The 26,786-nt window shown below is 41.2% G+C and overlaps 1 protein-coding gene across 2 annotated transcripts; it reads right to left on the minus strand.

Annotated features, from left to right (window-relative positions):
* Positions 1 to 4,385: 4,385 nt before the first annotated feature.
* LOC106742781 (sorting nexin-27) lies at positions 4,386 to 22,940 on the minus strand. 2 transcript variants are annotated; one of them, XM_014616042.1, is made up of 7 exons: positions 22,575 to 22,940; positions 11,282 to 11,419; positions 10,256 to 10,480; positions 9,294 to 9,604; positions 8,590 to 8,828; positions 7,066 to 7,347; positions 4,386 to 6,332 (listed from the first exon to the last, which is right to left on the minus strand). In XM_014616042.1, exons 1-7 carry the CDS (start codon positions 22,916 to 22,918, stop codon positions 6,264 to 6,266), a joined length of 1,608 nt encoding a protein of 535 aa, XP_014471528.1. In that variant the 5' UTR covers positions 22,919 to 22,940; the 3' UTR covers positions 4,386 to 6,263. The 2 variants fall into 2 exon arrangements, with proteins under 2 accessions (XP_014471528.1, XP_014471529.1); XM_014616043.1 differs by lacking the exon at positions 22,575 to 22,940 and adding an exon at positions 11,519 to 12,772.
* Positions 22,941 to 26,786: the final 3,846 nt, after the last annotated feature.

The raw sequence follows: 26,786 nt of genomic DNA on the forward strand, positions 1-26,786 counted from the left end.
ATGGTCTTGCAATAACAATAATTAAATTATACTATCTAATTCGTCATACACACTCTCGGCCTGACAGACTTTGTTGGCTCGTTAATCAATCAATCAATCAATCAAGTAACGAATAATCACTTAAATCACATTTTGTTTCGTTTCTCTTGGTTTTTTTCACCCTCACAAGCGTGAATTTGCCGAGGATTCCCGATCGGACGATAGATACGCGCAAACCCCATCACAAATAAATAAGTTGCAATGTGTCTCATCAGACGTTAACCTCTCGGGACGAACGACGACACTTCCTCGGACACGCATAATTAAAACTAGAAAGATCGCCGCGCGAGTTACGATTCAAATACTGCGAAATGAGAAAGTAAATTTTTTTCACGAAACTGGACCGTATGGAAACTGGAAGTATCACTTCCGGTCCTACCAAATAAACTCGCGTCAGAATTGTCTCGAATCCCGGCGTGGACGTATCTCCTCTGCGATTGCAACGCGCATCCCTCTCTCTCTCCCTTCGAAAAAATATCCACCGTACCGACGATTATGCGGACGACACGAAATTTAACTCGCGAACATTATTGCCATCCTCCGAACATGCGCGGTCACTCCGATACGGATATTTTTTCCCTCGTATCTCGCGATTCGCAAATTAATCATCCGCGATTACTCGATTACCAATCGACAAAGTAGCACATCACGAAGGATCGTGAACCTCGAGTTTCCTCCTCCCCCCGTCGCCAGTAATACGAAATGAAAGGAATGAGATCTTCGAACTAACAGTATAATTATTAACTAATAATAAGATTCATTTTCGAGAGATTATATGGAGTTTCTCAGTTATTATACGTTGTTCAACGGGATGTTGGAAAACTGTCCGAAGATCCGATTCGTTTATTCGTCACCTTATGTCTCGCACATGCGTATTGCTAACTACAGCTCGCAGATCATTTTATAGCTTTTTACAGCTCCTTCGCCAGACAGGGGGCCTCTTTTCTCTCTCTCTCTCTCTCTCTCCCCCTCTCTCTCTCGACGAAACGATCATGGAAAGCCACTCTTACAATTGTCTCGCACATTCGTTCAAATACGTTGGTGTACACACCGCGTCGCGTATGCCTTACCATTCCCCAGATCGAGAGCTACACGACTTTCAGCTTTACATATACAGGGTATCCCAGAACTCACTGTACGTACTTAACATGACAAATTCTTCGGGACATTCTAAGGTGGAAATTCAATTAGAAAAATAGTGAGGCTACAATGACTTCTAATGATTATATATGATTAAAACTAACCGAACGGCTGACATTTCCCGCGCTCAGGTATGACAACATGGATGGTGACACAGGTGCTTGTTTTGATGAAACGAAATTCTTTCGAAAATTTTCGTACAAATATGTCATGTATCATATTAAGGACATTACGGTGATTTTAAGACATTCTGTGTACGCGTAAGGTCGAAAATTGTACACGTAACTTTAGTTATAACGGTAAGGCGTACGGATATAGTGTGTACGCGCATGTATCACATCGTCCATCGACCGGCGAATCTGGGCGAGTATCGTGAAACTATGCGGGAAGATATCTGGCCGAAAGCCTTCAATTATTCCTTAGATTTATATAGGGTTTTTTTTAACCCTACAATAAAGGAAAATAAGATCCCGTTGAAAAAGAATCAGATGGAGAGCCATACAGGAAATCCATATAGAATCCTACGGCTGCCTCCGGGAATTTGCGCCAAAAGCCCAGCGGATTATATTCTATGTGGATTCCATGTGTATGAATTTCCACACTTTACACGGGAAAAAGAAGATCATATATGAAATTTACCTATATATGACCATGTATAATTATAAATATCCACAACGAAAAAATACCGTTGTTTACAAATTATATGCAAACACAATCGAAGTAAATGCTCCATACTTGTGCTTCTGACAGCACATAATATCGACATTTAATTAAACGACAAAGCATGGTTTTTTTCGTGTAGACATATATGATTATATATGTGACTACACAATATGGGCAACATTTATATATGATTTTATAAAATTTTATATTTTATAAATATTTTAATGATTTTATAAAATAAGATATAATCATTTCTTTCCTGAGTATGTGGATTCCTACATGGACTTTTATGTTTCATGGATTCATACGAGTTCCTACGGATTTCTGTGGATGGAATTCATCTGGAAATTTTCAACGGGGAATCACCGGTCGGTGATCTCTTCCCGAATAGTTCTACAATATCAACTTATCGTATATTCATCCAGATACTCGCGCGTGCACGCGCATTCGTTTATATAATTACACTATGCTATACTTCTATTACCATTATAACAGTATTATAATTATGCTCTCTCTCTCTCTCTCTCTCTCTCTGTGTGTGTGAATATATATATATATATATTTCACATCGTTAGATTTTTCTTGTACAGCTACGCGCACTCGCCCACTCGTCGCCATACGAGACGCCACTGAATAAAGTTTAAAAACGTTAACGAGATTATTATATAATCTATCCTCCTATTTGTCTCAACACTACTCGGGACTGCTCACGGCTAAATCAAGCGAATCGTTCAGAACGAGAGAGTGATTCTCAGCTGAGCTCCGCTCGCGGCGGCGACGGAGAGAACAGAACGTTTAAGAACGTAAACACAGAGAAACCGAAACTCGTCGACGAAGAGAGAATTCGCTCCGAATATTCGCTTCTCGCTCGCTGAGCCCGCCGAATCCAGATCGCGTGATCCGCGGGGGATCCGCCGATGATAGTGTTGCGCTAACGCTTATCTCGTATGTTTCTTACTTGCTGCCGTTATATCTCCGTTAAACGTGATTAATGAGTATTATTTCCTTCAAGTAACAGAGGAAAAACTATTAACGCTCTGCCGTACACGCAGGCTTACTACATTATTGTTCGGAGTCTTTATGGATCCCTCCCACCCTCTCTCTCCCTCTCTCTCTATGTCTCTCTTTCTTCCTCTGTTAAACTCTTCTGTACACAGTTCGCGCGCTATATAAGTATGTATGCGTGTATGTATATATTTATACGGATGGTGTGAGCATTCTAATGCCGCACGCTTTCGCTACGTATCGCGCACAGAGGGTGTATATATATGTATGTATGTATGTATGTATATATATATATATATTCATATATATACATATATATGTATATATATATATATATATATTCTTATAAATTTATCGTGACGGGGAGTAGCCCGATGAAGAAGTTTCTCTCGAAACCGAGACACAGCGGATCCGAAGACGGTTTATCCAGCGCGGCTGCTCTTCAGCTGCACACACAATCCTCTGCACAAACACTCGTGATTTATACGCGCCAAGCTCGCGTAATAATAATTAGTGAATATCGCCGCTCCTGCGCGGTGGGAGTGGGGCGATATCCGGTGATCGTTAATTCGGCTGAAATCGTTCGGCCTTTCACCTCCACGAAAAAAGAATGACTAGGTTTCGTCGTCTTGAAAAGTACGCCTTCGTAATATCGTGATATATATATTTACAATTTCCACTTGTCTATTTTCATCAACAATAGAGTATTCTAGACGCGCCGACGAAATGCACAGGGGATGTGTAGAGCACTGATGTCGACACACACGGAGGCGGCGCACACGGAAGCAGCCGCGCGTGTGTGTTTCAATAAGTATTCGTTACACAGGGTAGTTTCAGTGGAAAGCAATTCGCACGCTCGTGTTTATATTGAGGTTTATATTGGTGGGGCCGAGACGGGCCGGCTATGATATGTATCTAATTTGTCGCGAGGACTCGCAAATCCTTTTTGCTCAATCCGTTTCGAAAACTTTTTCTCTCCAAGTGAATCGGCGATAATATTTCCGAAGGAGGCTGTAAGGTTTATTGTTGTGTTTTCAGTGACGTATCAAGAGGGCCCACTCATAAATTTAATATTTGTCGAATGAAATTATACTCCTGTATATTTATCTCATTATCTAAATAATAAACGTTAATTTGAGATGAAATCGAGATAAATATATATACAAAATATTACAAATAAGAAAATATTACTTTTTTTATTTTTATCTCTAATACTCTGCTAATGCATCGGTTGATTGAATAGAAACGCACAGATTGTAGAAATGGTATATAAATGTTGAAATATGTGCATATGTATATATATTTGAAGTATTATTAGAAATTATGAACTTTACACTGCTATATTTTCAAAACAAAATGGTCAATAATTCTGAAATTGGTGTATAATGTCGTATATTAGTTTTTAATATCATAATAGTTTCATCAAAAGCCTGTTTTTTGGTTTAAAAGATATTAAAGATAGAGATGAAAAATAGTATGCTAATCTCAAGGAATACGTATAAAATGTATCAAACTTAGCAAATATTTCAGCTCTCTGGTTAATCTTTTTCTAATTGCACGAACAGTTAAATAATATTTCAATATATACAAAGTGCAAGTTTCATCGAATTCTCATTAAACTCACTTCATCTTTTACAACTTTTTTAAATTAATAAAACATATTTCGTCGATATCAAAAAATAATCATTGATTTCCAGAAAAACATCCTCAATTGGTTCCTTCCGTAAATAAAATACGATTTCACTAGTTATACGGAGAAAGATTGAATTGATTGAATTAACGTGACAGTAAACAAACCAAATACATTTTAATTTGAAGAAAAGAGAATTTCTAGTTCTTGTGAATCAAATTCGATTCGAAGAAATTCCGTTCCCTCCGACCAAAATGAGTTTAGTTCGTCTGTTATATTAATTGAATTAATCTTCCTTCTCCTTGTATATTAATCCTGCAAATTTCACTTTGAAGTATTAACGGAGAATTCTGACGTAACATTATACATTGTACACGGAGAGAATATTATATCTTTCTTCTTCTTTTCATATAAATTCTCAACCTGTGTCTTCTTCACGTATTATTAACTAAATCCTTCCAGCGAAATCCTACCGATTGTAATGCTACACTTATAAGTGACTCTGCTAATTTTCAGTGACAATAAACACCGATTCCATTTCAAAGAGTTGAATTCCAAGGCACACAAATGGCGCTTACCGCGAAGCGACAAATCGAACGCGCCGTTGCTATTGAGTACCCTTCGAAGTTCCGCGCACACGCAGACTCCCTCATAAACACGCAATGGCGAGATCTCTCTCGCATCAAAGTACCCTGCGTAATGAATCGATAAACTCGCGCCTACGTTCGTAAAATATTACGTATTAAAGAGTTCATAGGGGGCGCATCGCAAATCGCCTCGCGATTTACCTCGCTTGATCAGTATACCACCTCATGCGGATGCGAAACGCAGGAAAATTTAAGGTCTATTAGGCGAACGAGGAGGAACGTTTTACGTAACAATTCTATCGATTCTTTCGCTCTGATGACGGAATTATACGCTATGTAGAACTTATAGGCCAAAGGATAGGTGGTTTCTATAGACGGACGACCGTATCACCATAATAATAATAATGTTAATAATGATAATAATGATAATGATAATAATAATAATAATAATAATAGCCCGCGTATACCTACACACTTATTTAATTCTCTTGTGTCTCTTCGAGCCGCATGCGCTCGCGATTTTCGTGCCTCGTCGAGAAACGGAGAAGTGGCGTGCGTTTCGTCGACGAAATGAAGCAGTGTCAAAACTGTATTCTCTCTTCCTCCCTCCTTCCCTCCCTCTCTACCCTCTCTTTCTCTCTCATGCATAAAGATGAAATTTATTTCTTTATACGCTCGGTCAAACACCAAGCCACACCAGATCTCAGCAGGTCATGGACGAGCATGGCATATGATAAATTCTGTCTAAATTTACATCACATCTTCTCTCTCCCTCTCTTTCGAATCGCTAATTCGCATTTCGCGGGCACATTCATGTCACGTTCATCGATACACCTTTCGTCTTTTTCACACTGTCGTTTGTTCTTCCGGCCGCCTCACTAAGCTCCGACGGCAATATGTTTTCAAACTCGCTCGCTACCGGTGTAACGTTGCTAACGTGTTCTCAAGGGAACGTTCCGCAAAGCCAACACAGATAGAAAATCTGATATGCTAAAAGTATTACTACGCTGACTCTCTCATGTCGTGTTGCGCGCGCGCGCGCGTTCGTGTGTGTGTGTGTGTGTGTGTGTGTTTGTGTCGGTCTAAAGACTAAACCTAGTAAAAAATTTCGACTAAGGAGACGAATGCGGGGATATTCGTTCGGAACAACATCCTCAACAACGTCGCACACCGGATGTCACTTAGCGTCGCACATTACGTCATTCCCCAGGATCGTCCCATTTCGCTTCTTCGGCTATTCGATCGAAGCAATCCGAGAGGAACGTATACTGCAAGCATACCATCAGATATAAATTAAGGTGATGGGCTAATTATATTCCACTAAAATCCAAGATCTATGTACAACTGAGTTCTCGCCTGTTCCCCAGGCAGTGAAAAATTCAGTTACACCAGCGGAATTATTTTCCCGTGTAAACGAAACAATACTAACGTACACTGAGAAAAAGGATTTCTTCAAATTTAATCAATTTTATCGCATCCAAACGAACTTCATCATCGGCATGCTCCGAAGAAACTAATGTTTTAATTAATAAGTACGATCGTAGACTTTTCAACGAATAGTCTTTATCTTAAATAAAAAAAGTTGATTTGAAACGGAAGATAATTTTCTTACAAAGAAATTATTTGCTTCGCTTTATATATTTATCGTAACCAAATAATCTTTTCTTTGGTTAAAAGATATTATTTCCAATAATAGCGTTCTTTCTGTTAAATAATCGAATTTTCTCTGAATGAGACGGTAAAATTTGTACTCAAACAAATAATATTTCCTATATGTTGTTTCTATGAGACAGATTTTGGTCAAATAAATAGCAATACTAAATCTAAAGAAACCTTTTTCTCTCTGTGTATATTTAGTAGGAATTTGTCGGGCTTCTTTATGTTGTGTCAACCATCTTTTTAACAGTATCGTCACGGACCAACTACCTCAAAGGGATCTAAATACGTGCGTCAGTGCAAAGCCAGGAAGCGCAGCTACTGCGCTACAGATGTCGTACTTACGTAAGGAGTGAAGACTTTGAGCCAACGCGGCGGACGATTTTCTTGGCGCGTGTATTGGAAACAGAATGCCATCCCATCCTCGTCCACTTCCCACCGGGTGATGGTGTTCCATTGGAACTCCACTACCTGCGACTCCAACGTGCCGTCCTCCTTCGCGGCGTGCAGTTTGAACGCCGACATGCCTACCGCCGCCACCACATGGCCCTCTTTTCGCGAGTCGCACGTGCAATGCGGGAATACAATGTCGCCGTATCCGCTGAGCTCCCTCGCCAACTTTAAATACTGCACATACAGGTTTTATGCAGACCGGTGAGAGAGAAAGGAGAAAGAAGATGTACGGTAAGTTTCAAACCAGGTTTGAACGCCCGAATGGTTGAACATTTCTTTTTTTATGCATTTCGCAACGTAAACGATGGCCCAATAAGAGAACCCGTCCTCGAGAAATGACCATCTCTCATCGGATCATTCGTTGCGTTCTAAACTGCGTAAAAAAAGTGTTGAAACCGTTTTAAATCTTATCGTATACAGGTAGCACAATAGGAAAAACGCATTTGGGACACGCATAGTTATATCTTTTTGGAGTGTGTAATGTATTTTCGATAGGAAGCTTTGGAATGGTGTAAATTTATGTGTTAAAGTTATTATTGTATCGGCCTGTGTACACATGTAAAATAAAAATAAGTGACAAATAAAAAGGTTTGATAAGACTTAAATCACTGATAGTAAGGCGCAAAAATTAATCACTGTAGACCACAAATCTATTGTTGATTAATGATAAGTATAAGCTGCAAATTTATTGGAAACATATATTATTCTTCGATTTCTTTTAAAGGAATAATATATGTTTCCAAATAGTTGGTTTGCGGTCTACACTGTGATGAATTTTTACGCACCACTAAAAGCAATTTAATTCCTTAACCCTTTTTATTTTTTAGATTTAATATCATAAGCTTTAAGACTCTTGTTTCTTCGTCGCAGCCGTTTCGATTAATGACAGAAACGAGGAAACTTATGTCCAAAATTCCCACGGAATACGTTGAAATAAGAGAATATGTCCACAAAAAAAAAAACGATACTTGTGGTCCGTTAAACATATTTATAAAATATCCCCAAAATGTTCTTTCTATTTTAATAATCAATAAATAGCCGTAAAATTAATGTAACAAAATCATGAGAAAAGATTGGCTAAAAAGGAAGGTCGCATGTCACGTTAATTTTACGGTTATTTATTGATCGTTCGAGCAAAAAAGGAAAGGTTTCGGAATATTTTACAAATATGCTCAATTGAGATCACAAGCGTCATTTTAGCCATATCCTTTCACTTCCACGTATTTCGCGAAAATTTTAGGCATGATTTTTCTCGCTTCTGACGTCAACGAACAAGACCGTTGCAGCGAGGGACCAAGAGAGCTTTAAGTTAATAATTTATACTTAAGTGAAGATAATACAAATTGTTATATGTACAATAACGGAGCCAAAAAGATGCGTTGAATCGTTTCCGAGATCTCCAATCTCTGAACATACCTCGTGCTTCCTAGAAGCGTCCTGAAGAGCCTTCAACTGGTACAATCTCTCACCCGCCGTAATGTGACCTCTATTAACTTCGTCGACCGTCTGCCAGAATATCCAAGTTAACGCCTGCTCACTCAGAGGCCTATTTACATTGAAGAGCCACCTCCGTATCGCCAAGCAGGTCGCGCTGGCGGTCGAGTAATTCTGAATGTACAGAGTATGCGGGTGCTCGTGCGGCTGTAACTTCCGCTCTGAAACGCATCGACGGTGTTTAATACGTTACTGAGATGCGCTTATTAATAATCGATCGCACGTCGCACAGTGGCAAGAGAAGCGCTCATTTTCGACAAGAATCAGCTGCCGGTCTAATACTTAATCGACTTCAACAATTCCTTTTTTATTGATTAATATTTATAAATTATTGTAAATTTTCCTGCAACCTATAGTTGTGGAAAATATCGCCAAAGCACATTGCCATATCCGCCGTTTTAAAGCCCGGCACTGCTTGAAAAAATTTGCAAGTCTACGTCGAAAGAAAATCTATGACGAAATAAAAAATAAATATATAGAAGAAGGAAATAAAAAAAAAAAGGGAATCATTGAAATGAGTTAAACATTAGATCGGCGGATTGATTGTTGTCCAAAAAGAGTGCCTTTCTTCCCACTGCACTTCGGAAACGCTCTCTGATGATCAGAGCGGTGATTAGAGCGCGTACCGAAATTGTACTCCACGATTTCGAAGAGATAGAAGTACTTGGCCGTCTCCGAGTCCAAGCCGACCCGGCAGCAGACCGCGTCGTAGACGTCCTTCACCGACGCCGCCTTGAGGACCGTGACGGTAACGACCTCGCGGTCCGGCAGGAGGACCTTGAGATCCACCGCCGGTCCTTGATCCCCGTCCTCTTCCAGTCTGTCCGTCAGGAATTCCTGCATAGCGTCGCTCTCCGCTATCACGCGCACCGCGCAGACCTTCTCCAGGTATTGCTCCAGGCCGCGTCTCCTCGCATCCAGCTGTTGCTCGCTCAGTCTGAAACGCGAGCGAACAGATTAACACGTTGATCGCCGCGTTGCTTTCCGTTGATCCTACGAAAGCTTGAAGGCTCGGATTAAAATACGAGAAAATACAATTCGAACGTGTGTCTTTTATCGCGTTTCGTCGGCTCTCTGTAATCCACACTGCTGACCTTCCAAATGCAATTAATGATTTTCTGTATGAAACTTAATGAGACCCGGCGGTATTACGGACTATGTTTACACGGTAACTTAAAACCAGGTCTGGCAACACGTAAAGTCTACGTCGATAAACGCTGTAAAATCGATTGAATTATTTCCCACGTCATAACCGTTGGTTAGATATCGCGTGAATAATTATATATCACAATTATATTATAAAACACACATACGTAGCACTGATAATTACAGTATCGAGAATGATTAAACAGATTTTATGTTAATCATGTAAATGCAGACTACGGTATCTTTTATTAATCGAAACATTAGTTTCTTTGGAGCCTGCCAATGGTGAAATTCGTCTGGATGCGATAAAACTGTGACTAAATTTGAAGGAATCTCTTTCTCAGTGCGGATATCGAGCAGATTCGCTCGCGAGGCGACCGCACAAGTTTATTCATATTCGTGTGTGTGTGTGTGTGTGTATAAGTAATTAAAGGAACATTACTGGAACGGCCATTTCCCCGGTAGCTTCGGGAAATTGAAGCCTATGAACTCCTTCTTCAGCGCCATATGCAGCGCCGCGAATTCCCGGTACCGGCGCGAACACAAGTGCCTGCCGGCCATGTGGACGTTGAAGACGACGTAACGCTCGTGTTTCCTCTCGCGGACGTGATAATCCGGCACGCTGATGGGCAGGGACCGCTTCTCGCTGTAGTCCACTGAAGCATAGCTGGCCAAGATGCGGCGCAATTAGTGCCATATGCTCAATCCCGAGTGATTCATTAGAGATAAGGGATCACCGGCGCGATTATCAGCGGTTATCGAACTTTTCGCTCTCTCGAGCATCGACGATCTTATCGATAAAACGCACCGCAGTTAAAATCGAGAAATGCGCAGGACGCGAGATCAAGCGGGCTTCTTTGAAGGTTTCAATGACTGACGTTACAATTATGCTTGATAAACTCAGATGTCAAAGTTCAGTAACGCGTATCTGGGTGACAAGTGAGTTTTCGCAGAGGTCTCGTCGCCACCATTTTTGGGTGACGACTCACTTGCCTGATTGTAGAAATGTTTTTACTGAGTATGCAGAAAAATGTCGAATGGATAATACGCAACAAAATGTCGTAAATGTGACGCACCGAGAATTTAACGTATTATGTATGGAATTGAAAGTCGCGTAAAAAAATTCGACACGGAGCGTCGAGTAAATGGCTAGATTTCAAGCAGAATCGGCACACATCGGCAGCTCAGAGCTTCTGCTTGAGAAAAGAAAGCGATACGTTTCTAGCCGGGAATGTGAGTACAGAATTGAACGCGACTTGGTTCGTATTCCCCGCTGTAGCGCCTATGTTCGAACAGCTGAGGAATTTAGCGGCGTCTGCGACGATATTGGCTCCATCCGTGTTTCAAAAACGCACATTTTCAGATAACACGGCCAGATTTCACCTTCCACGGCTAATTCTTTCTCTGAGCGCGGAACCTCCGACGATCTAACTTCTCGTATTTATTCATCGGACACGGTCGTTCTCACCTCATGTCATCGCAGGGCTCCAACCTTTCCGCCTCCTGCGGCGTCACGGAGATGACGGTCAAGGTGAGGACGTCGCCGCCCGACTTGATGAGGTCCACCACTTGCTTGTGAGTCGCGCCCTCGACGTTGACGTTGTTCCTGCAACAGAAAACGAACGTATCCACGTGTGATCGCTCCTCTTCTTCCCTTGTGCCGTCACCCACGCCCTTCGAATTACAAAGCGATCGCGATACCCACTTGAACTGCGAGTGCGACGCGGCGAAATGCAGTCGCCTGCGACTCTCGATCCACTCGTATTGCAGCGCGGTAATGTAACACGTTAACATGTTGCCGCTCCTTATCAACCCGATGATAGCAGCGTCTCGATCTCTCACGAACTGCGACGGTTATTCGCGGCTAAGTTCACCACCTGCCGCCTGCTGCTTTCGTGACGGCGCGCGAAAACGAAATTCGCGCGTGAAGGAAAGTTCGCAGTGTCGATTCTTGCGTAAAAAAGATCACTCGATTTCTTCCACTCCGTTCCGCCCGATCTTCCGCGACGAGGGGAACAGGTAGGCCTTCGACGAGGGAGACGTGGTCGGTCGGTCGATCTCGCGGGCGGCCCTCGACCGTTGCAGCCACTCGAAAGGGAATAGGATACAGGTAATCAGCCTTTTTAGCACGAGCTTCGAATTCCGATAGTGAAAGGATCGCCACGATTGGTGCGTCCGCGGAGGCACGGCTCTCCCGGAGGCCGTGGGGAATGTCGCCAGCACGGATTTCCACGTCTGCCCGCGAAAAGACACACTCGGCGTACTTTATATATTTTGTTATCGCGTATACCGGGTGGCACAAGTCGCGAGAAATTATCTGCCGCGGTTGCCTCCCGCCGAGCCGAGTCGACGAGCCGCCGATTCTTGCTATCGCGCGTACACTTTATACGCGAGTGAGCGGACGTGTTTATATAACGTTAATGAAATTCCAATACCAGTAGGTAGGTTTAACGTATTACGTATATTTTAATTTAACTTATAAAAAATTCGATATATATGATAAAATTGTTGTAATATATTCAGTACACGGAGAGAGGGAGAGAGAAATCTCTTTCTTAGTTATAAAGAATGCATGTGGAAGAAGCTATGTCTTTTATTCTCTCCGTATAGCCGACGTGTCTTGGCGAAGAGAGAATCGATTACGTCAATGACATACTAACGATCAACGGTGAATGCGAACGCAGACATTAAACTCCGCGCCAAGTATTAGTCCACCTTTAGCAATGTGCAAATCCGAGCGTTATCTGTGTCAAACACAGCCACGATAAGTTTGCAATCGTCAACCATCAGTAAGATTAAATCGGGCGATAAGATGAGAAATAAATCGGTCAATAATGACGTTGCGTGTGTATGTTGGTCTCCTTTGGAGAGATAACGAGCCCTACGGGGAATAACGGTGAACGAATATGAGGAGTTCTTATGTTCTTATGCAAAATTACACTGAAAATCTAAATATATAGTAAATACGCACGTATCGATATAAGATTACACATTTATGCGTGCGATTTGATTTTCCATGTAAAAATTACACACTTTACCGCGCAAAAAAGTAATTTACACATTTAAACGTGCAATTTAATATATTTTACCGTATATAATATGATATATAGTACAAAGGTGTATAGTACAAAGGTGTAAAAGTGAAAGAATGTGTACTTTCAATTAGCGTGAATTAATATAAGAGGTACACACATAAAACAATTTTATACATTTAAGTCTTCATAGACGTGAGTTTTATATGTAATTATGGGGAGATGTATATTAGACTGTAAAAAAATTCTTAATGTCTTTTCTTTTTGGGTAAAAAGTTTAGTGTAAAAGTTACACACTTGGATTTGCAGTGTACTTAGTATTTAAATACGCGTGCGCGGATCGCAGCTGTACGCAACCGTTCATCCGCTTCCTTTCTCCGCGCGAGTCTGCGTCCCGGCATTACAAATCAACCGTGACCGTTCGAAGCTCATTTGAAACGCACGGCACCCGTTAATCGCGGTTAAATGAGATAACTAAGCCTATACATTGCTGGTGGTAATGATTTGCCCCTAATAGCGTGCCTAATGGAACTCGAAAATCGACGGTAATTCCGTGTGTACGTTCCCTGGCTTTATGGGTCGCGTGCAGTTGGCGGTACACTGAGAAAAAGAAATTGAAATTTTGGGAAGTAATTGTTTCTCGTGACATTTTCTTCGATACTGGTTAGAAACAAAAATTTAACTGTGACAACGAAATGTACATTTTTTTGTGAAATAAATTTTACATTTCATAAGTAAATTTTTGAGTCTTTTCTTCTCGACATTCTTCGCACATTTATCGTTTCTCATTTGATCAGAAGTCGTCGAATCTCACATGACGCGTACGATTGCATCTCAGCTGACACTAACATGTTTATTTAATCTAATCTATAATTTCGTTCACGCAGAACGCTCTTTTGTTTATCGACAAATATTTCTCGAGTTCTCGAGAAGTGTATCATCGAGGCAGCTATGTAACGTATAGGGGGTGGAACGCGTGACAGCGAATATCACCAAAAATATTGACGAGACAGAAATAAAAACATTTCTATAATCGGAAATATTAAAGCGTCTTAAAGGTTGCATCTCTTTTATGGATATATTTATTTTTCTCTATATGGATGCATCAAAGGGATATTTCATTCAAGGTCATTAAGTTTTTCCCAATGGAACTATATATCTCTGAATATGCGCAATTGCAGTATATATCGTGACGAATTCAATAACTATAGACATTCAAAGTCATTCAAATATATAAAACACATCCAAAAGATGAAACTTAAGGAATTTTCTGGTCTTATTTCTTTGGGGATTTTGCAAATAATTTCGTCGGTCATTTAATATGAAACATCCTGTACATACACACGCATATAACAACCAAGCACATATGTACATATATTATATATAACGATGTGGTAGAAACCATACGAAGGATAAGTCTCTTAAGGATATTAACGTATGAATGTAACATAAGAAAAGAAGTCATATAGTCATATATGCAACGAAGAAATATGTACAATTCTTGATTATCATCAAAGCGATCTCTTATGCAAGCAGCTCCTGAGGAAAGTAATATAAAAGTGATATAAAATCGTTGAAGCATTGATAACAAAACCATCAGCCGAGGTATTAAAATGAAAAGGCAATGAAAGGTAACATTCACTTCGATGTCGACTTTGAAAATCATTCGATTCAATCGGATGACGCGGCGAATAACGAACGACAAAGTGGAAGCTGACTTGCGTAGACGGCATCTCACAGACACATACATGTATATATACAGAGAAAAATAATTTAGAGACAGGAAATTTCAATATCGTTCTCAATCAAATAAATAAATATACAGGGTGTTCCTAAGTACTGTTCAATATTTTAGAAGTTGACTTTATGAAGAAAAACTACGTCATGTTATGAAGTTTTCTTCATGAAATGACTTCTAAAATCAATTCCTAAAATCAGAGTCGGATAATAACTGATTACTCAGTTAATGGTTAAGCTAAAAAGTTAATAACTTCTAACTTAACTTAGTTAATTTTACATAAGTTAAATTTTAACATAAACTAATTAATACAAAATACATTAACTTTTTAATTTATTAATATTTTCCTATAAGTTAAGATAATTCATGATTAATATTATTGCCCCCCCCCCCCGAGCTATGCAATATAAAATAAGGAAAATAAAAAATAATGCCAGCAGAATTCTTTTTGTTCTTTGAGCGCTACTTTGAGTGTTCTTTTCTTATACAGAATCCTGAACACAAAGCAGTCGGTACTTTCCCATAATAAACTATCTTTATTTAGCACACATTTAATCTACGATTAAAAAGTTAATTATGCAAGAAAGCATAAATACATGTACACGGCTTTGCACAATTAACCTTTAATTTTAATAAGTTAATTTAACATTAACTTAATTTCTAATTAAGTTAGCTTTGGTTTTGGGAACTTTTAACTCAATTGAATGTAAAAATTGACTTACTCAACCTTGCCAAAAATATTGGACAATATTTGAGAAACATTGTGTTTCACGACAGAGTGAAATTTGCAGTCTTTCTCTATCTTTCGAAATTATTCTCCTCCGTGTACACAGATATGCAGGCATAGCGCGCGAGATTGTGGCCGAGCGAAAGGAAAGAAGCAAGAGTTTCAATCAATTTCTCGTGGTGCGATCGACGGTGGGCGGATACGAGGGGGGAAATGGAAGAACGAGTTGCAGGCGGTTGTTCCGGGATTCCTCGGCGATCACCTCGGGCATCCGGGAGGCAAACTGCTGTGCATGTGCCCGGCGTCGTCGCGAGTGTCGACGATCGCCGGAGAAGAAAAGATATCCTCGCGCAATCCCGTACGGGACGAGAAACTGCGAATGCGCCAAATCGACAGGTCTCTCTCACTCTCTCTCTCACACACACACACACACACTTTCTTTCCCTGTCTGTCCCTCGCAAGGCGCCGGCGGAGTCCTTGAACCGCACGGAGTTTATGGGAACCTTGGACCTAAAGGAGCCGGCACGATCGCAAACAGATTCCATCGCGATCTTCGACACGCGGGGAGCATCGCGCCGCAAACAAACGAGCCGTTTAATCCCGTCCCGTCGTAAGTGGCAGCGTTTGCGCCACACCGATGATATTAATACTCGGCATCAAAGCGTCGTTACTTTGATCCGTGTTGTACTTTGTTGCGTGTCACTAGCGAGGATACTCGTGAATATACCGACACGTGAATACATGCTCGCGCACGCACATTCCCGGCACATTTTCGTCTTTTTATCGAGGAGTCGTTTTCATCCCGAGTTGAAATTTCGACGTTATTTCGGCGCTCTATAGGATAGTTTGCGTCCACTTAGCGTACAGTCTAGTAAAATCCAACTTTGATGATACCATACTTGTTAACTTCTCCCTTGAACTTGTAATTCTACAGCAAGTTGTTCCTCACTTTTACTGCTATACTTTTTGAACACGGAGAAAAATAATCGTGACAAACGATAAAATTTAGTTGGCACAAATTAGCGAATTATTTGTAATTAGAACGGCAACAGTTTCATTGCCAGGATAGAAACATTCTGCTGAGTGAATTTGTCTTTAGGACATGTTATATGTAATTTATTGTTAGGACAAAATAGTTTTGCTGCATTTATTCATTTGTTCTTACAGAAAAATAATTAGTATATTCAACAAAATAATCCAACGAATGGCTGGAATTAATACTCTTAACAAATCGCTTCACGTCCACACAGTGCCTGACAGATTTGGTTGCAACAGCGTATATGCTGTGCCAGCAAGTTATTTTTCTCCGTGAACTTATAAATTATAAAGATCTACTTTGATGATACTACGTTTCCAAACATTATTCTTGAATTTAATTCTACGGATTTCATTTTAATGCTGCTTTGAAGCTATAAATGTTCATAATATTTCCATTATCAAATTCATATGGATATTCGAAACAACTCATTTTGACGTTAAAAACAACAAAGACGCTAAAAAATAAAAAGGAACAGCAGAAAATTTAATGTATCATCATGGTCAGAGTAGGAGTAAATTATATTATTAGAATTCAACCTATTTTACTATCTTAGTTTTTAATGTGTTGTAGAATTAAAAGTTTAGCATAATCTCGACTCGAGATATACTGTCTCTCGTTTACTCCAATTATCAATTAATTCCCATTACGAGGCAACAAAACATCGTGTTACGTATTCGTGGGCGTGTATCCTGGTTAAAAAAAAAAAAAACATATTTGCGACTACATCAGATTCATTCTAGTCTCTTTCCGTAAATATTGAACGACTGTTAATATCGACAAAACGGATTTTCAAATAGAATTATGCCGATAAATGAAACGGGTATTCGATGGGAACAGAATTCCCGGTCAACGTAGCGATCATATAGCGAAATCACTGCATTTTAGAGAAAGATTTTTGTAATATAGGTTTTATTACGGTATTTAAAATTGGTAAATCTCCATACGATTATAATGGCAAAATATTCTATATGCATATTGTTACCACATTTTGAGTTACCTTTAATTCACTAAAACATCGAATAAATGTCGGCGATTGACGCCGAAAATGGCTAGCTAATTTTAGTGAGGTAATTAATCATTAATTTCCTCTTAGTGCATATGACGTGAAACGATCGACTCTCGAAATTGGATGTGTCTGCCATCTCCTAAAATAAACACCGCGAGCAAAATATGTTTTCCGACGTCAATGCGGCGTGTTGTCGATTTTTCGCGCCACGTATCGCGCGTTGTGTGTACTGCGCTATTTTAAAGACCCATCTGCAATTTCATCAAGCTTATCTAACGGGGATAGAATTAGCCAGGGACATCGTGGCATATGCGAATCATGAAATACTTTTCGCGCTACGGGGCGAGAGGTCGAGGCGGGGGACAAAGCGCGACAGTTTCTTAAGCTAATTAGCTTTTAATTAAACAGCACGGAGAGAACGCAGTTACCCGTGCACGCACGTAGGGTGGCTAATGCTCCGATATGTAAATTCCGGACCGCGCTAATGACCGCCGTCGATGAAAATCGCAGACGCCAACGGCTCGGTTAGACATATTCAGCTGAGTGATTATTAATTCGGCACAGCGAAAGTCTTTACGGGCGTGGAGACCGCGTTCTCCGTCAACGATTGAGCGCCACCATCTTCTCGAAGCGAAAATCGAGGCGAATCGAGGAACGCACAGTGGCTTGAAAAACCAAGTTTTCAGCTAAAACCTTATCTTAAGAAGAAGTCATAATAGGAATTTTTTATATGTGGAAAATGTCTCAAACCCTTCAACCGTTTTACGGGTCATATAGAACCGTAGTGAGTTGTGTTTGAAGAGCTATAGAGCAAAGAGAAGTGCGTGATCTAAGGGTTCTTCCCACTTTCGAAAAATCGTTAGGGAGTCTCTACCTGTTAGACATGATGTGAATCTGATAAGCCGATTAATACGTGTTTGGGAGCCATCCGAATTTAACGCAAGGTCAGTTAGACGTATAGCGTGCGGTCGGTGTACAATTTGATGCCAGAAGTGAAATGATTTCTTTGTGATAATTTGTGTGTAACGTAAGTGAGTATTATGATTACTTTAGTTTTTTTTTAGAACTTTCAGAAACTCTTAAAACCTCTTTTGAAGCTTTGGCAAGAAAATTCTTTTATTGCAAGATTACGTTTATTTTCACATCGAATTTACGGATGAATGATAAATGAATAATAAATGATAACAATTTAAGATTATTTGACTATTGGTAGATTTAACATTATAAAACTGCATTTATATCAACGTGAAGTTAAAAAGAATTTTGGCCAAGAGATATTGAAATAATCGTCGCACGAAAATGACGACGGATGAAAGTCGAAGACACCATCTCACGCATTTCCTTTCCCGGAGATCGATTAACCGACGATAACCAACCGGTTAACGGATAACGAGAAATTCGCCAGAATAATCGGTCAACCAGTCACGATGGAAACCGGTCCGAAGTTCGCCGCTGCACGACGGATTTTGCAACTGCCGCGTTTGTTAAGCCCCGTAAACGAGATCAAACAGATGAGCGAGCTCGTCACGCATCGCGCACACTTTATCGTGCTTCTTGCATCAGAATTCGTGAGACGGACACTTTCACACGTGTGTACGTTGAGATCTGCTCCTTCCGGCTATGTCGCGTTAAGCAACACCTAGAATTATGCACAGCACGGCTTAGTGTCGTACGGCTTCTTCGTTGAACTTTGGATAAATTTACTTTTCGACAGGTGTAAAAAACATTTTTGAGTGAAATTCTATTCAAACTATAGAATGATAGTCAAGTCTTGAATTCGAGGGTCTTTTTATTTATACTGAATAAATTCTCCACTTTAAAGCGTCGAATATATTATATTTTCATTTAAGATTAATCCGTAAGTGGACTCATAGGAGTCAAATTGGCCCACAAACGCATGAACAAACGAATGTTTCGTTTTTGTGTGCGACATTGTTACACGTTGGTACGAAGTTACACCCTTTTAAAGAGCATAATAGTTCTCTAGAAGAGCATTTCTTAAAGGAAGTTCTAAAATGTAACAGTGACGTAACTGTGATGTAACTTCGTGTGTTGAAACTATCATGTCAGTCTGCATGTTCTATCGTTATAGGAACAGACTTTAATCGATGAAAACGTTCACTCATACAGATGAAGAATCTACTCTAGGACTGAATTAAACGAAGACTGAATTCCTTTTTGTCATTCCGATTGACGATATCTTCACCATCGCTTCGAATGATTTTTCACTCGTTTTGAGATCTGATTTATCCCGAGAAATGTAGAAAGCATAATGTAATAAAAATATTGTCGAATTAGTACACAAAATTCCGTAAATATCACAATTAGTACACAAATATCCGTAAAACATGCACTGTTTTTTACCGGCTTAGCCGATATATATCGATAATTACGCTGAGAGAAAAATGTTTAATCTTTGCGTGGTGAAAAAATTGCATACTCGGAGAGGCATAGTTTTTGTAGCAAATACTACTATTACTGTTTATAATAACATTATTTGATCATTGCTACTACTTTTTGTCAGAGCAACAAAGAAATACATGGTTGACACCGGAAATGACTATTAGTTGGTCCATCTTCTCCAGGAAGAGGTGCAGTAGGAGATAAATTTTTATAGCGCAGATAACAGAAAGATAAACGAGCGACGATACCACCGCTGATTACAGCTCTTAGGAGTCCGATATTGGATCCCAACGAATGGATTAGCTAAATTTGCTCTCGTCGCTTACGCGTCGGCACGAGCCGTAATCTCGGGATGCCACATGTGATCACCGTCGGGCTAAGCTAGTTGCTAGGCAAGTTAGTTGCTATAAACAACTAATCCCCGATGAATATATATATGAGAATATACTACCGTATAAATACATTTGCTTGAGCACGCGAGAGCGTGCAGAATGTTAGAAACAAAAGCGAGCTTTGGACGACGTGTGACGACGGGTCAGTGGAGTCGAAACGAAATATGCAATTTCGATCCGTTGCCAAACAAAGTCCGGATCGTCCATTATCGCCGTATTTTGCAATTCGTCGCCGGCGCTCGTTGAATATGTCAGAAGGAGGTAAACGCCGGGTCAATCACAGAAAGCTTATCGAAATATTCGGGAGAGGAACGCTCTTCCCGAGAAGCGTGACGCGAAACGCGCGCGAAATTGCGAATTGCGCGAGCGCAAGCTCCCCCCCCCCCTCCTCATCCTCCTCTTCTCTCGGCGAGAAGCCACAGTTACATCGAAGGATCGAACTCGGTACGAATCGCGCCGAGTGCGTCTGACAGTCCGGTAAACACCGACCGACAATAACATCGCACAACGTTGTTATAGTTTCCCGCTCAACGATGTAATTTTTACGTACAACGTTACGTACACGTTACATTGTACATTTGTATCGTTCAGCGAGGAAATGTAACATTGATGTAACACATTGATGTAACACAGGGGTTTCCATTAAGAGGTTTCATTTCAAATGATTAGAAAAATAAATTTTTTTTTTTTTGAAAAAGCGATATTTCATTCCGATGCAAAATACAGGCTGTACAATTAAGAGAGGAACCTGGATATCCGATAGATGGCCGCCCCGATTTTCTTTTACAATTGCTCACTTCTTCGAGGAAATCTCGCATCACGTTCTCGCATAATTTCCGGCTCGATTTCGCGAACGACACTTTTGATACTGTCCTTGAGCTGTTGAATCGTTCGCGAAGCATTGGCGTAGACTTGATCCTTCAAGCCCCGAAGAAAATAGTCCGCGCGACCCGGGCGGCCAATTAAAGTCTCCGCGTCGAGAAATTATGCGCGCAGGGGAACAATCAACGAACGTACGACGTTGCGCGCGGCTTGCCGGCTTCAATTCCTGTGTCAGCTGGACTTTGTAAGCACGCGTGCCGAGAGATCTTTATGCGAAATACGGTGCAGGCCGGCTTGCGATATGCCCAATTTCTGCGAGAGCGTGGAATGGACAAGCCTGGGTTTTTATGCTACACTTTCGGCCACAGCAATGTTTTCGGTTGATTCGGGATCTTTACATCACTAACTTCACGCAAACGCTGAAATTTCTCGATCGGGTGAACAATTGCTGGACGAGAAGGTGCTTCGTTACGACCGAAAGCAGTACGAACTTTACGAACTGTGTCCGCACAAGTTTCACCATTTTTTACAGTGAATTTTCACTATTCCTCTACGTCGCTGAAGAGCAATATCGTCCCGTTCTCGTTAACCGTATACTTTTCACCCGTCAGCTGCTAAGGGATGACAGTTCTATCTTGAATAGGTTAAAAATGGCGCGAAATTGAAGATAAAACCTCTTAACGGGAAAGCCGGGTACTACTGTTACGTCCAAATACGGGCTGAACTTGCGGAAGCGGTATCAGCGGTGAATTTTGTTGGCAGGTTGCGACAGGAATGCAACAGCGTCCGAGTACGACGGCGGACCGATGGCGGAAATCGAGCGGAATCTGCGAGCGCGTCCTCAGCATTTAAACGTCATTTTAACGGAACGTACCGCAGACGCCGTTCCGGTTTTTGCAAGTTACGTCAGCAGGCTGTCGACAGAACACGAATAGCTTAATGCGGACGCAAATCGATCTATCGATCTACCGCGGTATTCCGATCGAATCCGCTGCCAATCTGCCGGCGATACTAACGTTTCGCTTACCGGGTCAGCCGGTGTTCACCGGGAGCAATGGTGTGCACGAGTGATTGAATGAAATATATTTCCCCGGGGAAAATCCATCGGATGGACAATACACGGATACATTTATCGCCCGCTGATATTCGGCGCACGTGTGTCGTCGCGGCGATAGACGCGAGGACAAACGCGGAGCGTCGATAACGCCGATCGATCGATTCGCGGATGATCGCAGCAGGAATCCCTCGCTCGAGGAGATCCTCCTCGAGTCTTCTCGCGTAAGGGCTGTCGTTCCTTACGAATCTACATGCGCATACGAGCGTGTCCATCGCGACGGCTCGGAGTTTCAAAGCGCAGTGTCAGCCGGAGGGCCTCGCGAACGTCGCGGCGGACTCTTCGAGGTCCAATTGCGCGAATTCCACCGTAATTTGGCGTGCGGCCCGGAATGCCTCAACGAGCGGGTCCAAGTCGCGACACGTATGAGAAAGAAAGACGGACGGACGGACAGCAAACGCGCGCGTCGCTCGCGAAGGTACCGCCGCAAGGTGGCAAGGATAACGCGCGGCGACTCGCGCGAGGATCGTGCAAAATCGGCAACTCACACTTCGAGGATGCGGTCGCCCTTGCGGACGCCGGCCTTCTCGGCGGCGCCGCGCGGCAGCACCGCGCTGACATGCTGCAGCGGCGCGTACAGCTCCCCGTTGATGCTCCGCAGTTGTCCACCCTCGCTGACCTGGCCGCGTACGTTGAACCCGAAGCCCGTCTCCGTCTTGTAGATGGTGACACACCGCGGCCCCTGGCCGACCGGGTTGCCCTGCCCACCGGCAGGATGCTGCGCCGGCACGCGCCCGTTGTTCACCATCGGGATCACCGCCGCTATGTTCCGAATGCCGCCGTCCTCGTTCGCGGTTGGCAAACGCTGCACCTCCGACTCGCAGTCCGCCATCTTGCACTCTGACACCGCTCATTCGTCGGCGGCCGCCAGACTGCTCGCCCGTACCTGGATCTGCGAACCAGTCTCGAAGCGGAGAGCAGTATCGACCGCCGGGTATATCGATACCTCGACCGCCGCTTCCACCGGCGATACCCGGGAACGATCTATCGATGGCTCGAGACGTCGATAATAGCGACTAGGTTCTTTTCCTCTAGCGTGAATTAGCGTGGAATGTAAACGTTTTCAGGGTTATCAGTCGCGTAACTTTTCTCCAGGAAACATGAAAAGTGAACGCTCCAAACGTTTTCCAACTAGAAAATTTACTCTTTTCACGAGTTCGTGCCAAAGGAGATTTATGATCAATCGGGCGGTAATGAATCTTCCGTTCTAGCGTGAATTGAGGTTGGAAAGAGTAAATTTTCGGATTTGAAAACATTTGGAATTCTCACCTTTCACGTTTCCACCCTAGGGAAAAGTTGCGAGATCGATAATTCCGGTTGCTCCAGGAAAGTCGTCTCATTGGTTAGATATTATCTTAAGATAATCTTCAGAACAAACCGGTTTCCAATACTGCGGAATTGAAACTTGACTGGGCTACACAGTTCTAAGCGACGGGAAGGTGTCTACAGGTCGAGCCACATGCGGTGCCACGATCAACTTTGTAAGCACCGGGGCCCTTCATCCGCTTGCATTGATCTATGCCGCGTCGGTAGTACAGTTAAAGCAGAAGCTGCTGCTCGTCGAGGAAGTGCTGCCACCAGCTTGTACTGTTCGGTTCGCACATACCACGGGTCTGATGAAACAACGAAAGTTGGAGATCAGGTTTTTTTTCTTTATCAGTTTCGCTTTGTCAGATTTAAAGAGGAGGGCGTGATAATGGTAAGACGTTAGCGCAGCGCTAACGTAACATCGCTTGTTTATCATTTAGAGCGATACGCATCGCGCGCTTTGATCTCTAACCTATCGGTGGCACAAATTTCATATTCGGGTATCGCGTTTCTGATACGGGATCGCTTGAATGATAGATATTGAATAACAGCTCGTTATCGAGTCGGCAGTAAATTATATCAATCCACATTTATCGTGTCAAAGCCTGACCCTTTCGCTCTATTAGAAGCCCAATATTCTCTCGAAATTACATCACGCCCTGCAAAGTGAAGTGAACTTTGCTCTGGCGAAAGAATGTTGAAAAGTAACTTTTTTTCCCCTTTTTCCTCTTATTTTATTCCGTATCCCGCAATATTTCAAATATTATTTATGCGCAACTTGCGCGATAAACGACGTTCATTTGCCGTACGATGAAGTTTCAACAGGACAATGTGAATGTTCACGGATTTATAAACCGTGAAAAGCGGCTCGATGTAAATCCAATCACACACACACACACACACACACACACACACACACACACACACACACACACGTACATACGTGTATATGCGCGTAAATCGGCAGAATTTAATTCTCATCACACGCATGCACACTTTTATCCGTCTTACGCGAAAGATTTGATTTTCGCGTTTGCATACACACGTATGTACAAAACGCTTCTTTTCACCGCTTTAATTGGCATTATATCGCTTTATGCGTCGTCATTCGCACATAATTATGATCGTGTAGGGACACGTTATGAAATTACAGAACGGCGCCATTGCTCACGCGACGTTATATTTCACAATTTGCATTTTAAAGACGAGCACATACGCGTCTATCGTTGCAAATATTCGTTGGAAAACATCTTTAAACTAGTCGAAAAATTTCAACAATGTCTGAATGTACAATAATAATGATTCTAACGCTTTTAGATTTACACAATCACGAGAGGAATAATAGATCTAAGAGGTCATCTATCACGGGTTTAACGTTGGGAATATAATTATTTTTTAATGCCTCGTCAAGGCAACTTTAGAGGAAAAGCACCAAAACCGACATGACATTTTATTCTTGAGCTTTAAAGCCCTGCTGTAAGGGTAAAATTAAAATGTATGTGCTTGGATGCAAACCAGCATTGCTTCTCCACCAAGATATATGATATTTCCTAGGAAAATTATTATATATTTTTTCGCAAATAACTATTTTTTCATATGTTTGAGAACTGACGTTTCTAAAACACCAGATTCTAAAATTAAAATATCCATGATTTAAGTTTCCGCGGTATGGATAAATATTTATTTTAGCTTCCAAGTTATCGCCGCGTCCTTTATAGATTTTTTTCCGACGCTTCTTCAAAACGAATAATCCGATATTGAGTCTCGGGTCGTACTTTTAATCCTGTGTATCCTTTTATGTTATCTTTAATCTTACATATTTTTCATCATCATCATGTGAAAAAAGATTTTCTCTAACTTTTCTTTCTGATCATTTTAAACAAACAAGAAAAGCAAGAGAAAATCAGTCACCGGTAGGTTTGATTGTATTCTGTGAAAATAATATTTCACAGCAAAATTCAAGAATGTCGGTTAAAGGACCGATAAACTTAGGTATGTCAGATTATAGAATAACCTAAGCCTAACGCTTCTTGCATAGTTCAGTGAAGGAGAATGGAGATTCACACAAGATCTAAAGTGATTGGAAAAGTTCAAAAGTCACATTATAAAAGAGAATTGTGAAATAAATTACTTACCGCTGACTTGTTACTTTCATCTTCACAAGGAGATAACAAAAACTGCAGCACAATAAAAGATCAAACAATGTTAATAACACAGTCGAACGCGTTTGCAAACAGAACCTGCTACTTCAGCTCCAACTACTACGTACAGTAGACAAAGTTCATGTTCTGTCTAATAGAGTTAATTTACTACTAACTAAAAAGTACGGGTATGTTGTTTTATCATATCTATGTCAATTTTGCTGTTTTCCTCCTATATAATATTACCTTTGATACAAATTTTATTAACTCTTGATAAGATAATACAAAAATAATTATATATAATTATTATTAGTTATAATAATAATAATTATTATATCATTATCAATAAGAGTTCTTAACAAATCTGAGTGTTAAGGATATTGATTTGATCGTAGTTCCTCTCCATGGAGGAACGATAGCCACAGGTTTATAGTTTAATTATTTTCCGCCGCTATGATTTCGGAAACCTACGATGTCTGGAAGCGTGGTCACCACGCTAACTTTTCGTGTTAACCGCTAACAAATTTATTCATACTGTCATTCATATTATCATTTATTCATATTTTTTCATATACACATATAACTTTATTAATATGTAATATTAATATTCTACATTAACATGTAGAAATTACTGTATATGGTTCAAGCATAGATAAATATTTGTGCGAATCTTTAAAATTGTATGTCTTATAGTTTCTCAAAAAGATATTTTTAAAGTTCGCCTACCAAACGGAACGTTTCAAATGAGAGAATAATTAATTTTAAATATAAGACCTAACTATGAATACCGCCTTATTACTGTTCTAACAAAAAAAATAGTGGTAGCAACTTGCATGCATTATCGCTAACATTATACGAGTAATAACACTCGTTACAAAAATGGTCCTCCCGACTCTTTCACTATTCCGATTTCACTTACCGGTACCAAACATTTTCTCAACGGAATGCGAGATGAGCGAGTCATTTCTCGGCCGACGATTTTGCGAAATTCTCACGTGCGAAAGCCATAGCTGCGAAACATACAATATACTTGAATAAAAGTTCGATCTATTTTTCGCCGTTTCCCACTGCCGTCGGCGCCGCCGCCGCTTGACATTCTCCATTTCCATTCTTGCCGAGATACGAAGGTTGCCAAATTTCGACAGGGACTCTGGAAAAACAGAGAGTGAGCGACAAGGCGGGGAGGGTGGGGCAGGGTGAGAANGGGCTGCCGGCGGGTGGAATTCACGCGATGGGAACTGACTGCACGTT

The sequence above is a fragment of the Dinoponera quadriceps genome, unplaced genomic scaffold (genome assembly GCF_001313825.1).
Source record: "Dinoponera quadriceps isolate SergipeBrazil2010 unplaced genomic scaffold, ASM131382v1 scaffold589, whole genome shotgun sequence".
In the NCBI taxonomy this organism is placed as follows: Eukaryota; Metazoa; Arthropoda; class Insecta; order Hymenoptera; family Formicidae; genus Dinoponera; species Dinoponera quadriceps.

Excerpts from the sequence above, each read along its gene's own strand:
- LOC106742781 (XM_014616042.1), bottom strand. The coding sequence starts at position 22,918 with ATGGCGGACTGCGAGTCGGAGGTGCAGCGTTTGCCAACCGCGAACGAG. Across the intron at positions 11,420-22,574 it reads GGCGACCGCATCCTCGAAGT|GAACAACGTCAACGTCGAGG; the intron begins GTGAGTTGCCGA and ends TTTCTGTTGCAG. Across the intron at positions 6,333-7,065 it reads TCAAAGTCTTCACTCCTTAC|TATACGTTCCTCTCGGATTG; the intron begins GTAAGTACGACA and ends GTATGCTTGCAG.